We start from the raw sequence: 22,534 nt of genomic DNA, 5'->3' as shown, positions 1-22,534 counted from the left end.
GCAGGTCTATTCTTTCGCAGCTATTCCGGCAATCTGCCGGCTATGTTTGTTTTACATGGCGCAAACTTCAAAAGAGCAATTTTGTTGATCTTTTCTTGCGACTCTTTTACTGCTCTGTAGTTGCTTTTACGTGCGTGACGCCATTTATTAATCTTATTGGCAGTGAGTATTAAGTTCAATTGTGTGATATGTTTTTTCGATCTTGAATGACTTAGGCACTCTTAAAAGAATTTTTAATGCTAAATTAAATTTAGTTAAGGTTACTCTAAACCGTCTCAATATCAGGGAATGGCTCCTATATAATTAAGACTGTTAGTAATACAGCATGGAGACCAAAATAAAATAGGCCATGTAAAAGTGGTTTTTAATATTAATTATGTGATGCATCAGCAACTGTAACTCATTTCTGGATCTGTTTCTACCTAGGTACTATAGGCAGCTGTTTCAGCATTCTGTTGGCTATGTTTACTTCAGATGAACCCTTGAGCAGAATGTTATGGATCATCTTGCTATATTTTTTAGACCTGAATCACAAAATTAGAATAGAGCATCAGATAGAAGAGGTCGAGGGAAAAGTGCGCATCGCCAACGAGTGTCTGTTTTCGGCAACTCATTCACTGTCACGCTGTACAGCGAAGCTGGTAGACTTCATTAGTGAAAACGACTCCTTCTTCATTAATCGGATAATTGCCTCAGAAACCTTAAGTGCTACAAATAGTATCAGCTTTGTGTCAACTGCCCCGGCTGCAGCGCAATCCTTGTCAAGTGGCGAGCAGTCGAACCCTCTCAACCCCGCCTTACCATCATCGATTGGACTTGTTGCGAAGCAAAGACAAGTGACTCCAACCGTACAGACCATCGAACTGATCAGAAAGCAATTGGCCTTAAAGCAATCCGAGTTGAACTTGCTTTGGTATCAGCTGAAAGAATTGGGTTCTAGCCGCGATACAGGAACTGAAAGAGAGAAACAAGATGAGAAGATGGGAGAGGCACAGATTTCAGATGATATGGATATGACGTGTAGTGAAGGAAAGGAGCTTTTCTACAAGGATGAGGCACAGTTGCTGTACAACAGGCTGTCACTCAGTGAGTCAATGGCTTCCCAAGTTGCCGAAGAACGGGCCAAATTGAAGGTAACTAATTTCATGGAGAAGTGATTTTGCATAATGCTTATAGCAATATATGCTCAAGCGATGTATTGTTATATCTGCTGAGATTCGTGGTTGCTTGAATAATCTTGGTGGCAAGAAAAAAAATGTTATGATAATCAGAATGAGAGCGAAACGTTCATCAGATACTTTATTTAATTTGCTTTATGCGAGTATAGACAGTTTTTATTTTAAAAGGGCCTTCAGACGAAGGTATACCATACCCTCTACAGCGTTCATTAATAACCAGTTGCTCTCAAAAATGGGTGGGATAAGGTGCTTCAGTAATTTTAAATTGTTTTAGCGGGTAAGAGAGGGGTGTCGATTGACTCTTGTGTTTCAATGGGTAGGCCGCTACAACTTCTTTTCTTGGGTGCTTCAAATAATAAAAATAATTTTTTAACGGTTGGTACACAAAACAGACCAACTTTTTACAATGGATACCGAAAATAAGATAGTACACCTTTTACGTAAATAAACATACAAATGACAACCACATCAAACAAGAGTAACTATTAGGTCCAACTGACCTGTTTTCAAGTGCCTCTCGCTGAGAATATATTATATTTATAAGGTGACCAATGTGGATAAAAAACAGCGTTTTTAAGAATTAGTTAGGTGAGAATGATTAACTAATTAGTAGCTGCGATAGCTTGGCTATTATTGGCCTTCGCTTGGTTGTTGCATTTTGTCGTCAAGATTTTTACAACCATACGACGTCACAGCCACTTCAAATCTGCTATTTGTTCATTCGTTCATGCAATTTCAACTGAAGTGCGTGCGTGACGCCAGTGGAGCGCGTTTTTTAGTTGAGCATTCTATTCGCGTAATAGATTTTTTGTTTTAGTTTGTTTTAGTGGAGCGGTTTTTTCGCGTAATAGTTTTTGGCCACACATGACTTCCCGTTGCACCGCTTCTCGAAAATTTTGGCAAGTTCCCATTTTCTTCCCGCTTTTTTCTAACATTTCCCACCGGGAAATTCAAGTGGGAAATTTTTGGGATATGCAAGTTTAAGTAAGTATAGGCAAGTTCTCGGTTTTTCCCGATGGGAAAAGTGGGGAACACAATTTTCCCATTGGGATTTCCGGGTAAACTAAAATTCCCCACTGGGAAAATTGGGGAATTTGCGAGTATCTCACCGGGATCGCCGGGACTTAGGCAATTTCCCACTAGGATTTTCGGGATTTAGTAAATTTCCTACCGGGATTGGCAGGGTTTTGGTTAAAAAGTGCTAGAAAATTTTCTGAATACAGCTGTTTAATCCTGCATAGTATGTCGTATGTCACTTAAACATGCAATGAAACTTACTCTCACTCTCAAAAATGAATTCCTGACTTTGAAGTTGACTTTTCACTTCAATTAAGAGATAAGGTCAAGTGAATGTGTGTCTAAATGAAGGTTGCTTGAGAGCAGCTAATAGAGGCACCAATATTTTATACAGATTCTCAATCAAAATATAACATCTCATACCTTAATGAAAAGAATAGTTTGGTCTATCTTTTTAACTGTTTTTTAGACTGCAGATCTACGAAGCTGTCAGCTATCTTCATTAATTGTCTAAAAAGTTATATGCCGGTTTACGTGTCTCGTGCTTGTTGAGTCTTTTTCTTACCTCGTCTACAAACTTGGTTTCGACATTTAAAACTGTATTTAAAAGTTTTCTATTTCTATTATTCAAACAATTTTTCATACTCGATCGGTTGCTAGTTAAAATGCTTTTCAGATCTACCATTTGGAACATTTTCTTTGCAGTTGAGCAAATTTAGCAGTGTTCTCTTTTATCCAATCGTTCGTTATCTCTAGCGCTTATTAATGATTATTGGAGAAATCTTGGTTCCTGCTTTCGATTACAATCGATGTGTTGTCAGCATATAAAATCAGGTCTGTCCTTGTGTAACAAACCGGTCGATTTGTTATATAACGATTTGATGTCGTTAATATAGATAAGAAATAATAACCGTCCAAGAACATAGCCCTGACGCACCCCTGATTCTACTGCTTGCGACAATTGCTTTTTGGTTCATTTTTTTGTATTGTTATCAGTTTTTGAGATAACAATTCTTCGTTTCCTTGTGAAATCTATAACGGTAACATTTTTGTAACAAAATTTTAAGATCGACGGTGTCAAATGCTTTCCTTAAATCCGACCGGTTTGTTACCGGAAGGTTAGTGTAACAAATGATGTTATTATAGCGTCGAATTGATCATTACATTGATCCAAATTGATTTTGGCGTGCACTTGTCATTTGATCTTTAGTAGTAAAGTTTTAGCAACTGAGTTCAGTGGATTGAAATCCATGAAGAATTCCAGGACAAAAACGTCAAAGCGTTCAGACAAAACATTGCTTAAAAACTTCAAAAGTAATTTTTGCAAACTTACCAATAATTACCAATTAATAACAGCTGTGAAACGATTATGCGTTTATCCAATTATGAATCTCATCCTGGTTTTTCTACTACACATTTTTACGTTGTCGATAGGGCTCTCTAATGGGAGATTGGAATTGTCCAGGCATTGCTTACACCCAACAGCGAAAACAGGACGCAGGAAATCTTACTTCAATATAGCAATAAACCATAGCTCTACCATAACTATGTTAGCGAACTTACATAATTTTTGTCAAAGCATCATTTTGCCAAAAACAATTGTTTTTTTTTGAAAAACTATAGAAAACTGCTTTTTATATTTGGCCTAACTGTTATAAACTTGATTAGTACTGCCTGCGAGATGAAAAAAATCTTTTAATTGCTTGCTAAAACTTGTCCTAATTTTCTGATTTGCTTTCTCGATGAATCAATAAGCTATTTTCCTATTTGTTCATATATCTATGGATTTTTTTGCGCTTTGCCTATAATATTTTGAGCAATCACGATAGTAGTCAACTGTGCTCTTACCTATTTTTTTTAAAAGTCCATTCCTTTTTGGTTTCCGCAAGACTATTGGTTATTGATGACTTGTGCGTCTATGGTATTAAAGTTAGTCGGATGCATTCATTTTTATCTGACCGTTTGGTCACGCTTTCAAAGCTCAAAACAGCATTTGACGAACGTTCAGAAGATCAGTTTGTGTTATTGAGGTCATTTTCTTGCTCTTCTTTGCGTGACTCTTTTGGTAGATTATGTGAAGATTTTTGAACACACATGACTAACTTCTTGAAAGCTTGAGTAACTCACTTTGTGAATTTAAGTGTAATCAGGCAAATTGATTATCAATTTACTGCATCGCAGTGAAGCCGTAAAGCTTTTTAAAAATTTGTCCAGTATATACAATTTTGTAAAGCATTTGCGCGGCATCTGATCTTCACCGGTATCATTATGCTGTATATATAAAGCATCTTTCGCACCATGCAAGCTTTGATCAATAGGCTGGTTCTCTTATTTGTGTCCGGAGTGTTTCATCATCAGAGCAATAGTAACAATTTTGCGGTTTTTAAGTTTTGAATAGCTTCTGTTGTTTACCTGAGCTTTTTGTAACAAAATTTTATGATCGACGGTGTCAAATGCTTTCCTTAAATCCGACCGGTTGTTTACTGGAAGGTTAGTGTAACAAATGATGTTATTAGAGCGTCGAATTGGTCATTACATTGATCCAAATTGATTTTGGCGTGCACTTGTCATTTGATCTTTAGTAGTGAAGTTTTAGCAACTGAGGTCAGTGGATTGAAATCCATGAAGATTTCCCGGACAAAAACGTCAAAGCGTTCAGACAAAACATTGCTTAAAAACTTCAAAAAAGTAATTTTTGCAAACTTACCAATAATTACCAAATAATAACAGCTGTGAAACGATTATGCGTTTTTCCAGTTTTGAATCTCATCCTGGTTTTTCTGCTACACCTTTTTACGTTGTCGATAGGGCTTTCTAATGGGAGATTCGAATTGTCCAGGCGTTAATTACACCTGACAGCAAAAGCAGGAAGCAGGAAATCGTACTTCAATCTTGCAATAAACCATAACTGTACCATAACTATATTAGCGAAGTTAAATGATTTTTGTCGAAGCGTCTTTTTGCCAAAAACAATTGTTTTTTTTTTTAAAAAAAACTATAGAAAACTGGTTTTTATATTTTGCCTAACTGTTATAAACTTGATTAGTACTGCCTGCGAGATGAAAAAAATCTTTTAATTGCTTGCTAAAACTTGTCCTAATTTTCTGATTTGCTTTCTCGATGAATCAATAAGCTATTTTCCTATTTGTTCATATATCTATGGATTTTTTTGCGCTTTGCCTATAATATTTTGAGCAATCACGATAGTAGTCAACTGTGCTCTTACCTATTTTTTTTAAAAAGTCCATTGCTTTTTGGTTTCCACAAGACTATTGGTTATTGATGACTTGTGCGTCTATGGTATTAAAGTTAGTCGGATGCATTCATTTTTATCTGACCGTTTGATCACGCTTTCAAAGCTCAAAACAGCATTTTACGAACGTTCAGAAGCTCAGTTTGTGTTATTGAGGTCATTTTTTTGCTCTTGTTTGCGTGAGTCTTTTGGTCGATTATGTTAAGATTTTTGAACACACATGACTAACCTCTTTAAAGCTTGAGTAATACTCACTTTGTGAATTTAAGTGTAATCAGGCAAATTGATGATCAATTTACTGCATCGTTGTGAAGCCGTAAAGCTTTTTAAAAATTTGTCCAGTATATACAATTTTGTAAAGCATTTTTTGCGCGGCATCTGATCTTCACCGGTATCATTATGCTGTATATAGAAAGCATCTATCGCACCATGCAAGCTTTGATCACTAGGCTGGTTCTTTTTTTTGTGTCCGGAGTGTTTCATCATCAGAGCAATAGTAACAATTTTGCGGTTTTTAAGTTTTGAAAAGCTTCTCTTGTTTACCTGACCTTTTTGTAACAAAATTTTAAGATCGACGGTGTCAAATGCTTTCCTTAAATCCGACCGGTTTTTTACCGGAAGGTTTATGTATAAAATGATGTTATTAGAGCGTCGAATTGATCATTACATTGATCCAAATTGATTTTGGCGTGCATTTGTCATTTGTTCTTTAGTAGTAAAGTTTTAGCAACTGAGTTCAGTGGAGTAAAATCCATGAAGATTTCCAGGACAAAAACGTCAAAGCGTTCAGACAAAACATTGCTTAAAAACTTCAAAAAAATATTTTTTGCAAACTGATTTTTAATTACCAATTAATAACAGCTGTGAAACGATTATGCGTTTATCCAATTATGAATCTCATCCTGGCTTTTGTACTACACATTTCTACGTTGTCGATAGGGCTTTCTAATGGGAGATTCGAATTGTCCAGGCATTGATTACACCTGACAGCGAAAGCAGGAAGCAGGAAATCCTACTTCAATATAGCAATAAACCATAGCTGTACCATAACTATATTAGCGAACTTACATGATTTTTGTCAAAGCGTCATTTTGCCAAAACAATTGTTTTTTTTTTTTGAAAAACTACAGAAGACTGGTTTTTATATTTTGCCTAACTGTTACAAACTTGAGTAGTACTCCCTGCGAGATGGAAAAAATATTTTAATTGCTTGCAAAAACTTGTCCTAATTTTCTGATTTGCTTTCTCGATGAATCAAATAAGCTATTTTACTGTTTGTTTTTTATATCTATGGATTTTTATTGCGCTCTGCCTATAATATTTTGAGCAATCACGATAGTAGTCAACTGCTTTCTCGATGAATCAAATATGCTATTTTCCTATTTGTTTATATATCTATGGATTTTTATTGCGCTTTGCCTATAATATTTTGAGCAATCACGATAGTAGTCAACTGTGCTCTTACCTACTTTTTTAGAAAGTCCATTCCTTTTTGGTTTCCCCAAGACTATTGGTTACTGATAACTTGTGCGTCTATGGTATTAAAGTTAGTCGGATGCATTCATTTTTATCTGACCGCTTGGTCACGCTTTCAAAGCTCAAAACAGCATTTCACAAACGTTCAGAAGCTCAGTTTGTGTTATTCGAGGTCATTTTCTTGCTCTTCTTTGCGTGAGTCTTTTGGTCGATTATGTGAAGATTTTTGAACACATGACTAACCTCTTTAAAGCTTGCGTAACTCACTTTGTGAATTTAAGTGTAATCAGGCAAATTGATGATCAATTTACTGCATCGCAGTGAAGCCGTAAAGCTTTTAAAAATTTGTCCAGTATATTCAATTTTGTAAAGCATTTTTTGCGCGGCATCTGATCTTCACCGGTATCTTTATGCTGTATATAGAAAGCATCTATCGCACCATGCAAGCTTTGATCAATAGGCTGGTTCTTTTATTTGTGTCCGGAGTGTTTCATCATCAGAGCAATAGTAACAATTTTGCAGTTTTTAAGTTTTGAAGAGCTTCTGTTGTTTACCTGAGCTTTTTGTAACAAAATTTTAAGATGGACGGTGTCAAATGCTTTCCTTAAATCCGACCGGTTTTTTAACGGAAGTTTAGCGTAACAAATGATGTTATTAGAGCGTCGAATTGATCATTACATTGATCCAAATTGATTTTGGCGTGCACTTGTCATTTGATCTTTAGTAGTAAAGTTTTAGCAACTGAGTTCAGTGGATTAAAATCCATGAAGATTTCCAGGACAAAAACGTCAAAGCGTTCAGACAAAACATTGCTTAAAGACTTCAAAAAAATTTTTTGCAAACTGACCTTTAATTACCAATTAATAACAGCTGTGAAACGATTATGCGTTTATCCAATTATGAATCTCATCCTGGTTTTTCTACTACACATTTTTACGTTGTCGATAGGGCTCTCTAATGGGAGATAGGAATTGTCCAGGCATTGTTTACACCCAACAGCGAAAGCAGGAAATCTTACTTCAATATAGCAATATACCATAGCTGTACCATAACTATATTAGCGAACTTACATGATTTTTGTCGAAGCGTCATTTTGCCAAAAACAATTTAGTTTTTTTTTCAAAGAACTATAGAAAACTGGTTTTTATATTTTGCCTAACTGTTATAAACTTGATTAGTACTGCCTGCGAGATGAAAAAAATCTTTTAATTGCTTGCTAAAACTTGTCTTAATTTTCTGATTTGCTTTCTCGATGAATCAATAAGCTATTTTCCTATTTGTTCATATATCTATGGATTTTTTTGCGCTTTGCCTATAATATTTTGAGCAATCACGATAGTAGTCAACTGTGCTCTTACCTATTTTTTTTAAAAGTCCATTCCTTTTTGGTTTCCGCAAGACTATTGGTTATTGATGACTTGTGAGTCTATGGTATTAAAGTTAGTCTGATGCATTCATTTTTGGTCACGCTTTCAAAGCTTAAAACAGCGTTTTACGAACGTTCAGAAGCTCAGTTTGTGTTATTGAGGTCATTTTCTTGCTCTTCTTTGCGTGAGTCTTTTGGTCGATTATGTGAAGATTTTTGAACACACATGACTAACCTCTTGAAAGCTTGAGTAACTCACTTTTTGAATTTAAGTTTAATCAGGCAAATTGATTATCAATTTACTGCATCGCAGTGAAGCCGTAAAGCTTTTTAAAAATTTGTCCAGTATATACAATTTTGTAAAGCATTTTTTGTAACAAAATTTTAAGATCGACGGTGTCAAATGCTTTCCTTAAATCCGACCGGTTTTTTACCGGAAGTTTAGTGTAACAAATGATGTTAGAGCGTCGAATTGATCATTACCTTGATCCAAAATGATTTCGGCGTGCACTTTTCATTTGATCTTAAGTAGTGAAGTTGTAGCAACGGAGTTCAGTGTATTAAAATCATAAAGATTTCCAGGACAAAAACGTCAAAGCGCTCAGACAAAACATTGCTTAAAAACCTCAAAAAAGTAATTTTTGCAAATTTACCAATAATTATCAATTAATAACAGCTGTGAAACGATTATGCGTTTATCCAATTATGAATCTCATCCTGGTTTTTCTATTACACATTTTTACGTTGTCGATAGGGTTTTTTAATGGGAGATTCGAATTGTCCAGGCATTGCTTACACCTGACAGCGAAAGCAGGAAGCAGGAAATCTTACTTCAATATAGCAATAAACCATACCTGTACCATAACTATATTAGCGAACTTACATGATTTTTGTCGAAGCGTCATTTTGCCAAAAACAATTTAGTTTTTTTTTGAAAAAACTATAGAAAACTGGTTTTTGTATTTTGCCTAACTGTTATAAACTTGATTAGTACTGCCTGCGAGATGAAAAAAATCTTTTAATTGTTTGCTAAAGCTTGTCCTAATTTTCCGATTTGTTTTCTCGATGAATCAAATAAGCTTTTTTCCTATTTTTTTTATATAACTATGGACTTTTATTGCGCTTTGCCTATAATATTTTTGGAGCAATCACGATAGTAGTCAACTGTGCTCTTACCACTTTTTTTTTAAAGTCCATTCCTTTTTCGTTTCCGCAAAACTGTTGGTTATTGATGACTTGTGAGTCTATGGTATTGAAGTTAATTGGATGCATTCATTTTTATCTGACCGTTTGGTCACGCTTTCAAAGCTCAAAACAGCGTTTTACGAACGTTCAGAAGCTCAGTTTGTGTTATTGAGGTCATTTTCTTGCTCTTCTTTGCGTGAGTCTTTTGGTCGATTATGTGAAGATTTTTGAACACACATGACTAACCTCTTGAAAGCTTGAGTAACTCACTTTGTGAATTTAAGTGTAATCAGGCAAATTGATTATCAATTTACTGCATCGCAGTGAAGCCGCAAAGCTTTTTAAAAATTTGTCCAGTATATACAATTTTGTAAAGCATTTTTTGTAACAAAATTTTAAGATCGACGGTGTCAAATGCTTTCCTTAAATCCGACCGGTTTTTTACCGGAAGTTTAGTGTAACAAATGATGTTAGAGCGTCGAATTGATCATTACCTTGATCCAAAATGATTTCGGCGTGCACTTTTCATTTGATCTTAAGTAGTGAAGTTGTAGCAACGGAGTTCAGTGTATTAAAATCATAAAGATTTCCAGGACAAAAACGTCAAAGCGCTCAGACAAAACATTGCTTAAAAACCTCAAAAAAGTAATTTTTGCAAATTTACCAATAATTATCAATTAATAACAGCTGTGAAACGATTATGCGTTTATCCAATTATGAATCTCATCCTGGTTTTTCTATTACACATTTTTACGTTGTCGATAGGGTTTTTTAATGGGAGATTCGAATTGTCCAGGCATTGCTTACACCTGACAGCGAAAGCAGGAAGCAGGAAATCTTACTTCAATATAGCAATAAACCATACCTGTACCATAACTATATTAGCGAACTTACATGATTTTTGTCGAAGCGTCATTTTGCCAAAAACAATTTAGTTTTTTTTTGAAAAAACTATAGAAAACTGGTTTTTATATTTTGCCTAACTGTTATAAACTTGATTAGTACTGCCTGCGAGATGAAAAAAATCTTTTAATTGTTTGCTAAAGCTTGTCCTAATTTTCCGATTTGTTTTCTCGATGAATCAAATAAGCTTTTTTCCTATTTTTTTTATATAACTATGGACTTTTATTGCGCTTTGCCTATAATATTTTTGGAGCAATCACGATAGTAGTCAACTGTGCTCTTACCACTTTTTTTTAAAAGTCCATTCCTTTTTCGTTTCCGCAAAACTGTTGGTTATTGATGACTTGTGAGTCTATGGTATTGAAGTTAATTGGATGCATTCATTTTTATCTGACCGTTTGGTCACGCTTTCAAAGCTCAAAACAGCGTTTTACGAACGTTCAGAAGCTCAGTTTGTGTTATTGAGGTCATTTTCTTGCTCTTCTTTGCGTGAGTCTTTTGGTCGATTATGTGAAGATTTTTGAACACACATGACTAACCTCTTGAAAGCTTGAGTAACTCACTTTGTGAATTTAAGTGTAATCAGGCAAATTGATTATCAATTTACTGCATCGCAGTGAAGCCGCAAAGCTTTTTAAAAAGTTGTCCAGTATATACAATTTTGTAAAGCATTTTTTGCGCGGCATCTGATCTTCACCGGTATCATTATGCTGTATATAGAAAGCATCTATCGCACCATGCAAGCATTGATCAATAGGCTGGTTCTTTTATTTGTGTCCGGAGTGTTTCATCATCAGAGCAATAGTAACAATTTTGCGGTTTTTAAAATTTGAATAGCGTCTGTTGTTTACCTGAGCTTTTTGTAACAAAATTTTAAGATGGACGGTGTCAAATGCTTTCCTTAAATCCGACCGGTTTTTACCGGAAGTTTAGTGTAACAAATGATGTTATTAGAGCGTCGAATTGATCATTACATTGATCCAAATTGATTTTGGCGTGCACTTGTCATTTGATCTTTAGTAGTAAAGTTGTAGCAACGGAGTTCAGTGGATTAAAATCATGAAGATTTCCAGGACAAAAACGTCAAAGCGCTCAGACAAAACATTGCTTAGAAACCTCAAAAAAGTAATTTTTGCAAACTTACCAATAATTATCAATTAATAACAGCTGTGAAACGATTATGCGTTTATCCAATTATGAATCTCATCCTGGTTTTTCTACTACACATTTTTACGTTGTCGATAGGGTTTTTTAATGGGAGATTCGAATTGTCCAGGCATTGCTTACACCTGACAGCGAAAGCAGGAAGCAGGAAATCTTACTTCAATATAGCAATAAACCATAGCTGTACCATAACTATATTAGCGAACTTACATGATTTTTGTCGAAGCGTCATTTTGCCAAAAACAATTTAGTTTTTTTTCAAAAAACTATAGAAAACTGGTTTTTATATTTTGCCTAACTGTTATAAACTTGATTAGTCTTGCCTGCGAGATGAAAAAAATCTTTTAATTGTTTGCTAAAACTTGTCCTAATTTTCCGATTTGTTTTCTCGATGAATCAAATAAGCTTTTTTCCTATTTTTTATATAACTATGGACTTTTATTGCGCTTTGCCTATAATATTTTTGGAGCAATCGCGATAGTAGTCAACTGTGCTCTTACCACTTTTTTTAAAAAGTCCATTCCTTTTTCGTTTCCGCAAAACTATTGGTTATTGATGACTTGTGAGTCTATGGTATTGAAGTTAATCGGATGCATTCATTTTTATCTGACCGTTTGGTCACGCTTTCAAAGCTCAAAACAGCGTTTTACGAACGTTCAGAAGCTCAGTTTGTGTTGTTGAGGTCATTTTCTTGCTCTCCTTTGCGTGAGTCTTTTGGTTGATTATGTGAAGATTTTTGAACACACATGACTAACCTCTTGAAAGCTTGAGTAACTCACTTTGTGAATTTAAGTGTAATCAGGCAAATTGATTATCAATTTACTGCATCGCAGTGAAGCCGCAAAGCTTTTTAAAAATTTGTCCAGTATATACAATTTTGTAAAGCATTTTTTGCGCGGCATCTGATCTTCACCGGTATCATTATGCTGTATATAGAAAGCATCTATCGCACCATGCAAGCTTTGATCAATAGGCTGGTTCTCTTATTTGTGTCCGGAGTGTTTCATCATCAGAGCAATAGTAACAATTTTGCGGTTTTTAAAATTTGAATAGCGTCTGTTGTTTACCTGAGCTTTTTGTAACAAAATTTTAAGATGGACGGTGTCAAATGCTTTCCTTAAATCCGACCGGTTTTTACCGGAAGTTTAGTGTAACAAATGATGTTATTAGAGCGTCGAATTGATCATTACATTGATCCAAATTGATTTTGGCGTGCACTTGTCATTTGATCTTTAGTAGTAAAGTTGTAGCAACGGAGTTCAGTGGATTAAAATCATGAAGATTTCCAGGACAAAAATGTCAAAGCGCTCAGACAAAACATTGCTTAGAAACCTCAAAAGTAATTTTTGCAAACTTACCAATAATTATCAATTAATAACAGCTGTGAAACGATTATGCGTTTATCCAATTATGAATCTCATCCTGGTTTTTCTACTACACCTTTTTACGTTGTCGATAGGGTTTTTTAATGGGAGATTCGAATTGTCCAGGCATTGCTTACACCTGACAGCGAAAGCAGGAAATCTTACTTCAATATAGCAATAAACCATAGCTGTACCATAACTATATTAGCGAACTTACATGATTTTTGTCGAAGCGTCATTTTGCCAAAAATAATTTAGTTTTTTTTTCAAAAAACTATAGAAAACTGGTTTTTATATTTTGCCTAACTGTTATAAACTTGATTAGTACTGCCTGTGAGATGAAAAAAAAATGTTTTAATTGTTTGCTAAAACTTGTCCTAATTTTCCGATTTGTTTTCTCGATGAATCAAATAAGCTTTTTTCCTATTTTTATATAACTATGGACTTTTATTGCGCTTTGCCTATAATATTTTTGGAGCAATCACGATAGTAGTCAACTGTGCTCTTACCACTTTTTTTTAAAAGTCCATTCCTTTTTCGTTTCCGCAAAACTATTGGTTATTGATGACTTGTGAGTCTATGGTATTGAAGTTAATTGGATGCATTCATTTTTATCTTACCGTTTGGTCACGCTTTCAAAGCTCAAAACATCGGTTTACGAACGTTCAGAAGCTCAGTTTGTGTTATTGAGGTCATTTTCTTGCTCTTCTTTGCGTGAGTCTTTTGGTCGATTATGTGAAGATTTTTGAACACACATGACTAACCTCTTGAAAGCTTGAGTAACTCACTTTGTGAATTTAAGTGTAATCAGGCAAATTGATTATCAATTTACTGCATCGCAGTGAAGCCGCAAAGCTTTTTAAAAATTTGTCCAGTATATACAATTTTGTAAAGCATTTTTTGCGCGGCATCTGATCTTCACCGGTATCATTATGCTGTATATAGAAAGCATCTATCGCACCATGCAAGCTTTGATCAATAGGCTGGTTCTTTTATTTGTGTCCGGAGTGTTTCATCATCAGAGCAATAGTAACAATTTTGCGGTTTTTAAAATTTGAATAGCGTCTGTTGTTTACCTGAGCTTTTTGTAACAAAATTTTAAGATGGACGGTGTCAAATGCTTTCCTTAAATCCGACCGGTTTTTTACCGGAAGTTTAGTGTAACAAATGATGTTATTAGAGCGTCGAATTGATCATTACATTGATCCAAATTGATTTGGGCGTGCACATTTTTACGTTGTCGATAGGGTTTTTTAATGGGAGATTCGAATTGTCCAGGCATTGCTTACACCTGACAGCGAAAGCAGGAAGCAGGAAATCTTACTTCAATATAGCAATAAACCATACCTGTACCATAACTATATTAGCGAACTTACATGATTTTTGTCGAAGCGTCATTTTGCCAAAAACAATTTAGTTTTTTTTCAAAAAACTATAGAAAACTGGTTTTTATATTTTGCCTAACTGTTATAAACTTGATTAGTACTGCCTGCGAGATGAAAAAATCTTTTAATTGTTTGCTAAAACTTGCCCTAATTTTCCGATTTGTTTTCTGGATGAATCAAATAAGCTTTTTTCCTATTTTTTTTATATAACTATGGACTTTTATTGCGCTTCGCCTATAATATTTTTGGAGCAATCACGATATAGTCAACTGTGCTCTTACCACTTTTTTTTAAAAGTCCATTCCTTTTTCGTTTCCGCAAAACTATTGGTTATTGATGACTTGTGAGTCTATGGTATTGAAGTTAATCGGATGCATTCATTTTTATCTGACCGTTTGGTCACGCTTTCAAAGCTCAAAACAGCGTTTTACGAACGTTCAGAAGCTCAGTTTGTGTTATTAAGGTCATTTTCTTGCTCTTCTTTGCGTGAGTCTTTTGGTCGATTATGTGAAGATTTTTGAACACACATGACTAACCTCTTGAAAGCTTGAGTAACTCACTTTGTGAATTTAAGTGTAATTAGGCAAATTGATTATCAATTTACTGCATCGCAGTGAAGCCGCAAAGCTTTTTAAAAATTTGTCCAGTATATACAATTTTGTAAAGCATTTTTTGCGCGGCATCTGATCTTCACCGGTATCATTATGCTGTATATAGAAAGCATCTATCGCACCATGCAAGCTTTGATCAATAGGCTGGTTCTTTTATTTGTGTCCGGAGTGTTTCATCATCAGAGCAATAGTAACAATTTTGCGGTTTTTAAGTTTTGAATAGCGTCTGTTGTTTACCTGAGCTTTTTGTAACAAAATTTTAAGATCGACGGTGTCAAATGCCTTCCTTAAATCCGACCAGGTTTGTTACCGGAAGGTTAGTGTAACAAATGATGTTATTAGAGCGTCGAATTGATCATTACATTGATCCAAATTGATTTTGGCGTGCACTTGTCATTTGATCTTTAGTAGTAAAGTTGTAGCAACGGATTTCAGTGGATTAAAATCATGAAGATTTCCAGGACAAAAACGTCAAAGCGCTCAGACAAAACATTGCTTAAAAACCTCAAAAAAGTAATTTTTGCAAATTTACCAATAATTATCAATTAATAACAGTTGTGAAACGATTATGCGTTTATCCAATTATGAATCTCATCCTGGTTTTTCTATTACACATTTTTACGTTGTCTATAGGGCTTTTTAATGGGAGATTCGAATTGTCCAGGCATTGCTAACACCTGACAGCGAAAGCAGGAAGCAGGAAATCTTACTTCAATATAGCAATTAACCAGAGCTGTACCATAACTATATTAGCGAACTTACATGATTTTTGTCGAAGCGTCATTTTGCCAAAAACAATTAAAGTTTTTTTTTCAAAAAACTATAAAAACTGGTTTTTATATTTTGCCTAACTGTTATAAACTTGATTAGTACTGCCTGCGAGATGAAAAAAATCTTTAATTGTTTGCTAAAACTTGTCCTAATTTTCCGATTTGTTTTCTCGATGAATCAAATAAGCTTTTTTCCTATTTTTTTTATATAACTATGGACTTTTGTTGCGCTTTGCCTATAATATTTTTGGAGCAATCACGATAGTAGTCAACTGTGCTCTTACCACTTTTTTTTAAAAGTCCATTCCTTTTTCGTTTCCGCAAAACTATTGGTTATTGATGACTTGTGAGTCTATGGTATTGAAGTTAATCGGATGCATTCATTTTTATCTGACCGTTTGGTCACGCTTTCAAAGCTCAAAACAGCGGTTTACGAACGTTCAGAAGCTCAGTTTGGGTTATTGAGGTCATTTTCTTGCTCTTCTTTGCGTGAGTCTTTTGGTCGATTATGTGAAGATTTTTGAACACACATGACTAACCTCTTGAAAGCTTGAGTAACTCACTTTGTGAATTTAAGTGTAATCAGGCAAATTGATTATCAATTTACTGCATCGCAGTGAAGCCGCAAAGCTTTTTAAAAATTTGTCCAGTATATACAATTTTGTAAAGCATTTTTTGCGCGGCATCTGATCTTCACCGGTATCATTATGCTGTATATAGAAAGCATCTATCGCACCATGCCAGCTTTGATCAATAGGCTGGTTCTTTTATTTGTGTCCGGAGTGTTTCATCATCAGAGCAATAGTAACAATTTTGCGGTTTTTAAGTTTTGAATAGCGTCTGTTGTTTACCTGAGCTTTTTGTAACAAAATTTCAAGATCGACGGTGTCAGTTTAGTGTAACAAATGATGTTATTAGAGCGTCGAATTGATCATTACATTGATCCAAATTGATTTTGGCGTGCACTTGTCATTTGATCTTTAGTAGTAAAGTTGTAGCAACGGATTTCAGTGGATTAAAATCATGAAGATTTCCAGGACAAAAACGTCAAAGCGCTCAGACAAAACATTGCTTAAAAACCTCAAAAAAGTAATTTTTGCAAATTTACCAATAATTATCAATTAATAACAGCTGTGAAACGATTATGCGTTTATCCAATTATGAATCTCATCCTGGTTTTTCTACTACACATTTTTACGTTGTCGATAGGGTTTTTTGCATTGCTTACACCTGACAGCGAAAGCAGGAAGCAGGAAATCTTACATCAATATAGCAATAAAACATACCTGTACCATAACTATATTAGCGAACTTACATGATTTTTGTCGAAGCGTCATTTTGCCAAAAACAATTTAGTTTTTTTTTCAAAAAACTATAGAAAACTGGTTTTTATATTTTGCCTAACTGTTATAAACTTGATTAGTACTGCCTGCGAGATGAAAAAAATCTTTAATTGTTTGCTAAAACTTGTCCTAATTTTCTGATTTGCTTTCTCGATGAATCAATAAGCTATTTTCCTATTTGTTCATATATCTATGGATTTTTATTGCGCTTTGCCTATAATATTTTGAGCAATCACGATAGTAGTCAACTGTGCTCTTACCTATTTTTTTTAAAAAGTCCATTCCTTTTTGGTTTCCGCAAGACTATTGGTTATTGATGACTTGTGCGTCTATGGTATTAAAGTTAGTCGGATGCATTCATTTCTATCTGACCGTTTGGTCACGCTTTCAAAGCTCAAAACAGTGTTTTACGAACGTTCAGAAGCTCAGTCTGTGTTATTGAGGTCATTTTCTTGCTCTTCTTTGCGTGAGTCTTTTGGTCGATTATGTGAAGATTTTTGAACACACATGACTAACCTCTTGAAAGCTTGAGTAACTTTATTTGTGAATTTAAGTGTAATCAGGCAAATTGATGATAATTTACTGCATCGCAGTGAAGCCGTAAAGCTATTTAAAAATTTGTCTAGTATATGCAAATTTTGTAAAGCGTTTTTTGCGCGACATCTGATCTTCACCGGTATCATTATGCTGTATATAGAAAGCATCTATCGCAGCATGCAAGCTTTGATCAATAGGCTGGTTCTTTCATATGTGTCCGGAGTGTTTCATCATGAAAGCAATAGTAACAATTTTGCGGTTTTTAAGTTTTGAATAGCTTCTGTTGTTTGCCTCAGCTTTGCTTTGATATTAAAATTGTTAATCGAAATTTGGTAAATGAGACTTTTGGTAAATGAGCATGGGATTATTAGACAAAGTGATATGATGTGCTGTAGGAGAGACTGATTCTGAAGCAGCAGGAGTTAGACTCTACTAGAGAGTCCTACCAGCAACAGCTGTCAGCTATGAGTGATCACGTGTGCGAACTGAATGAGCAGATAGGCATCTACAGAGAACTGCAGCTGGCAGCCAAACAATCCCAAATGTCCACAACCGATGCCTCCAACGGGGCTGCCTCCAACTTCATTAACCCTGCTCAGGTCCAGTTCAACCCTGGAACTGGTAACAGCAATAGTGGCACCGGAGCATCAGGAGGAGGCAGCGGGTCGTCCAAGAAAAGTAGTAGCTTTTTGAACCACAACAATGGTGGCTCTCCTGGGCCTGTTGGGGCGGGTAGCAGTGTGGGTTCTGTGGATTCGTTCTCTACTGGTACTAGCAATTCGCTGGCAGCTATTGGCTCCAACACATTGAAGTCTGCTGGTGCTAATTTGAGAAACATTTTCAGATAGAGCCAGACCAGGTTCTTTTTGAGATTGAAGTAGGTTTACATTGCTTTATTTCTATCAATGTCAATATATGATTTTATTATATTTGTTATAATCTAATGATGAGATACAAACATTTCACTATTTCTTCCTTGCCTTCATTCGCCACGTGGATGTAAGCCATAATTTAATTCCCCAAATTGATTTTTGAATTCCTATTTTCTATTCAGAGGAGCATACACGACTTCTGATATCTTTTCATTATTGAATTTCGTATTTCTCAGCTCGTTTGTTGTGAATAAAGGAGAATGACTTAGTCCATGTTCAAATATAGTTCTGGGAAGCCTGAGGCAATTTGAGCTCAGAACCGAGGGCGCTTGCGCGAATTGCCGAAGTATACCCAGAATTATTTTCTAATTTATTTAGTCCAAAATTTTGTTGCTTTAGGTATCACGTTACGGTAGTTTGTTTATAGCTGCGAAGCTGTAAGCTGAGCGTAGCTATATTGCGGTACTCTTGGTTTTTTACAATTCAAAGAATTTGAATTGTATTGGGGCGCTGTCTTTTTTACGACTCGAAGAGGAGTATTGGAGAAGTCCTTTTTTTAATCAATTTTATTGGAGTGATTTTTGAAGCGGGAAATGAAACGCGTGAAAAAATTTGGAGTGATTTTGGCGCTGAACAAAAGTGAAGAGCGGAGCGAAAAGAGAGTGGTTTTTGTTCATACCGCTGTTTTTGAGAGAGCGAGAAATTGATGTGTGAAAAAATTTTCTCTAAGCGAGCGAAATTTTTTTGTTCACGTGCGGCATTTAAAAGCAGTTTTTTTCATTTATTTTGGTTAGGAGGTTTGGTTATGATTTTGTTTTAATTAGGCTGGTTTCGGTAGCGTTTTGAAGGTTTCTGGAAATTCATATGAATTTTATGATAATTCGGAGGTTTTTAATGTATTTTGCTGATTTTCGGGCTAATTTTTGCGTTTTTTTTGACGATTATTTTGTTTTCCTAGCTCAAATGGGTATTGAAGAAACCCCTTCTACTTGACCAATTTTATGATAACAATGGGTTACAGTTTTAAGGGTAAGAATCATTTTTTGTTGAGAAATATGACAAAAAAATGGCGAAAATTGGAACTATTTTTCTTAATTTTTGCTGTTTTTCGTTTTCTGTTTTTAGCTAAGTTTCTTTGCCTATTATGACTTGCCTATTGTTTTGCGAGCATCTGGATATCCTATTGGCTGAAGGGAATTTTTGGTTGGATTTATATGTTTTTGAAATATTAAAAAATTTACTAACTTTTTCCAGTTTTTCAGTGAAAGTTGTTTTTAAGAGCTTTTTTTTCATAATTTTAGCCTAAAGTGTTTTTTTTTCAAAATTCACATAAGTGGTTTTTGTGAGTACTAGTTGTTTCGATGAAGTTATTTTGACAGAGATAGTTTTTCGGGATCTCAATTTATAACAAAATTTGATCAGATTTTTTATCATATTTAAACAGATTTGATTTTATTGTTTATGACTTTGTTTCAAGATAATCATAAATTAGTGAAGGCACGTTTTGTTTGATGACTAGTTGGATGGCGTTTAAATGTATTTTCACTTCGAGTCGTTTTCGGAATTCTTCCGGCTATGTTTTTTTTTAAGATCTGTTCACACATTTTCATGATTTTTGAAGTCAAATTGGAGTAGTGATTTTGGTCACGCCGAAACAGAAAATGGAGCAAAAAAGCGAGTGGTTTTGCGGCGTGAATTTTTTTGCTCTAAATTTAAAGTAGAGTCAGAAAACGGTGTTTGAACAAAAATTCGCTTTCTCGCTAGTGGTTTTTTGTTCACATGCGGCAATTTCGCTTTGATTTCTGTTTTTTCGATTTTTTGGATCGGATTTTTTTCCAAATGGTTTTCCCAATCCATTCATAGTCCTTTCTAGGTCTAGTTTTTTGTTTAGTCAATGAAAATTCTTTGAATTGTACGTCAGGACTTGTCCTGCTATGTTTTTAATTGCTCTCAAACGAAGTTTGTAGCAATTATATTAGTCCTGTCGGTCTTTTTTATGCGATTTTTCGCTGGACCAACTTTTCGTCTGACGCTTTTGACTTTTCGTCCTCAAAAATGGGATAAACAGGTAGCGCCCAGCGGGCATTAAGTGCTCTTAGAGCCTTTCAGGTCTATTTCAGCTCAAACTGTTTTGGAGACTTATACTTATACTTATGGTGTGAAGGGCGGTTCTTAGAGGTTGAGACACCCCCCCTTGTTGACCCCCACCCCCACTATTGCCTCCACCCCCCCCCCACCGCGCTGTTGTCCCCCTCCCCCAACCCAGTGCTGCCCCCCATCAGCCCCCGGTGCCCCCCCCGTGGCTACCTACTGACCAAGCCAACCGCTCACCGGTCGTTTGAGATTAATTCGCCCGACGTTAGTCGGTTATGTTTATAGCTGCGAAGCTGTAAGCTGAGCGTAGCTATATTGCGGTGCTCTTGGTTTTTTTTTGTTTCGTCGTCTGACGCTCTTTTTTCGTTTTACATTTGTTCACACAGCAAAGCTGAAAAAGTCAAATTTTCTGAATGACTTCTTCGTCTAACGGCATTTGCGCGCGTGACGTCCTTTCTCACTCGCTTTAGCGAAAGTTTTTGGGTTATTTGCGTGATTAGATTTTGATCATACGTGACTTACCTCACTCAATAAAATGACTTTTGCACTTTAAAACTAAGTTTAATTTGAATTTGTTTAAGGTCAAAGGAACTCATATGTGCAGTAAGGTCCTAATAAGAGGCTTCTGTGGAATGTATTTTAACAAGCTTTATTAATTTATCGCTGAATGTTTTTTAGCCTAGTTTTTTAAGCGGCGTCGATTTTTTAATTCAGATCTGTATCTGTTTCTATCTCTTATATGGCACGCAGGTCTATTCTTTCGCAGCTATTCTGGCAATCTGCCGGCTATGTTTATTAATAGCCATGCTCATCTTAGCCAGCTTTTATTGTGGGACTATTTTTTTTTATAATTCAAAGAATTTAATTTGTATTGGGTATTTATTTTTGAAGTCAAATTGGAGGGATGATTATGGTCACTTCGCAACGGTAAATGGAGCGAAAAAGAGTGGTTTTGTGGCGTTATTGTTTGTCTTTTTTATAAGCAGAGTAAGAAAACTCGTTTTTTGTGATTTTGGCAACAAAATGTTTGTTTTTTGTTCATGTGTGGCAATTCGACTTTGTTTTACTAATTTTTTGAAAAACTTTTTTGACCGGGTTTTATCCTAAATGCTCTTTGGAATCAGTTCGTAGTAGTTTTTAGGTTACATTTTTTTGTTTAGTCTATGAAATTTCTTTGAATTTTGATTCGCGTTGATTTAGTTCAATGCTTTTTCGCATTTTGCGTGAAATCTTTTTGACTTCTCTACGCTAGTTCCTGTTTTGCTCATTCTACTCAAAGCTTTTTTACAGCTGCTCAGCAAAGCAATCTATTATGAACTATGTCAATAAACGGAATCAAGATTGAAAACTGGATAAACCCATACAAGAAGTTTTAGATGCTCATTATTTGAACTTATTTTTGTTATTGTTCTAATTATTCCATTTACCAGGTCTACTGTTTATTGTATTGATACTAATCTCTGTATTCTCTCATTGAGAAACAGGAGTATGTCTATCTACGAATTTCAATCAAAGTAGATCGCACGTAAAAATATTTTGTACAACAGAATTTTTTTTGTTTTTTTTTTAAACACAATCGGGGTTATGTATAAACGGCGCTATTTTCCGGCAGTTTACCGGGCTTTTTGCATTTTGAGACAAAAAAACGCGCAGAGAACAAGCAACTACCGCGTTCTGTTTCTCTTTTCGTATTGGGAATAGCCCACCATTTGATAAATGCATCAGTTCTTCTGATAAAACATCAAGTGTGGGTTGATTGAAGGTTGCCTTAAGGCGACTAAGTTTTCTTTCCAAGAAGTTTGCTGAGTAATTTACTCAATTTATGCCACGCTGTAGATTACAGTTTGAAGAACGTCTAATTAAGTGTGAAAGCAAGTTTGAAAATATAAACGAAACGTGCACAAAAACTTCTGCAAGAGAAATCCCTCAACTGAAGCGATGTCTCACAAAATTGGGGTCTTAGCAGTAATCCTGATTCGTGATAATGTCTTTCTTGCTGGTCAGACAATTGAGTCT

General features: G+C 35.2%; 2 protein-coding genes across 3 annotated transcripts in view; both read left to right on the top strand.

Moving 5' to 3' along the window:
* LOC142358639 (protein phosphatase 1 regulatory subunit 21-like) overlaps positions 1-18,594 on the top strand; it is a 169,268-nt gene extending 150,674 nt beyond the window's left edge. The window contains exons 6-7 of the mRNA XM_075410102.1: positions 523-1,133; positions 17,948-18,594. Of these exons, the coding sequence (XP_075266217.1) occupies positions 523-1,133; positions 17,948-18,400 (1,064 nt within the window). The 3' untranslated portion in view covers positions 18,401-18,594. The remainder of the gene's footprint in view (positions 1-522; positions 1,134-17,947) is intronic.
* The window catches only part of LOC142358640 (uncharacterized), a 478,284-nt gene that overhangs the window by 416,208 nt on the left and 39,542 nt on the right, over positions 1-22,534 (top strand). The window lies entirely within an intron of this gene.

This window comes from Convolutriloba macropyga, chromosome 2 (genome assembly GCF_964194025.1).
Source record: "Convolutriloba macropyga chromosome 2, txConMacr16.3, whole genome shotgun sequence".
Lineage (NCBI taxonomy): Eukaryota > Metazoa > Xenacoelomorpha > Acoela > Convolutidae > Convolutriloba > Convolutriloba macropyga.
Note: the sequence above shows the minus strand (reverse complement) of the source record. Positions and strands in the feature narration are given on the sequence as shown.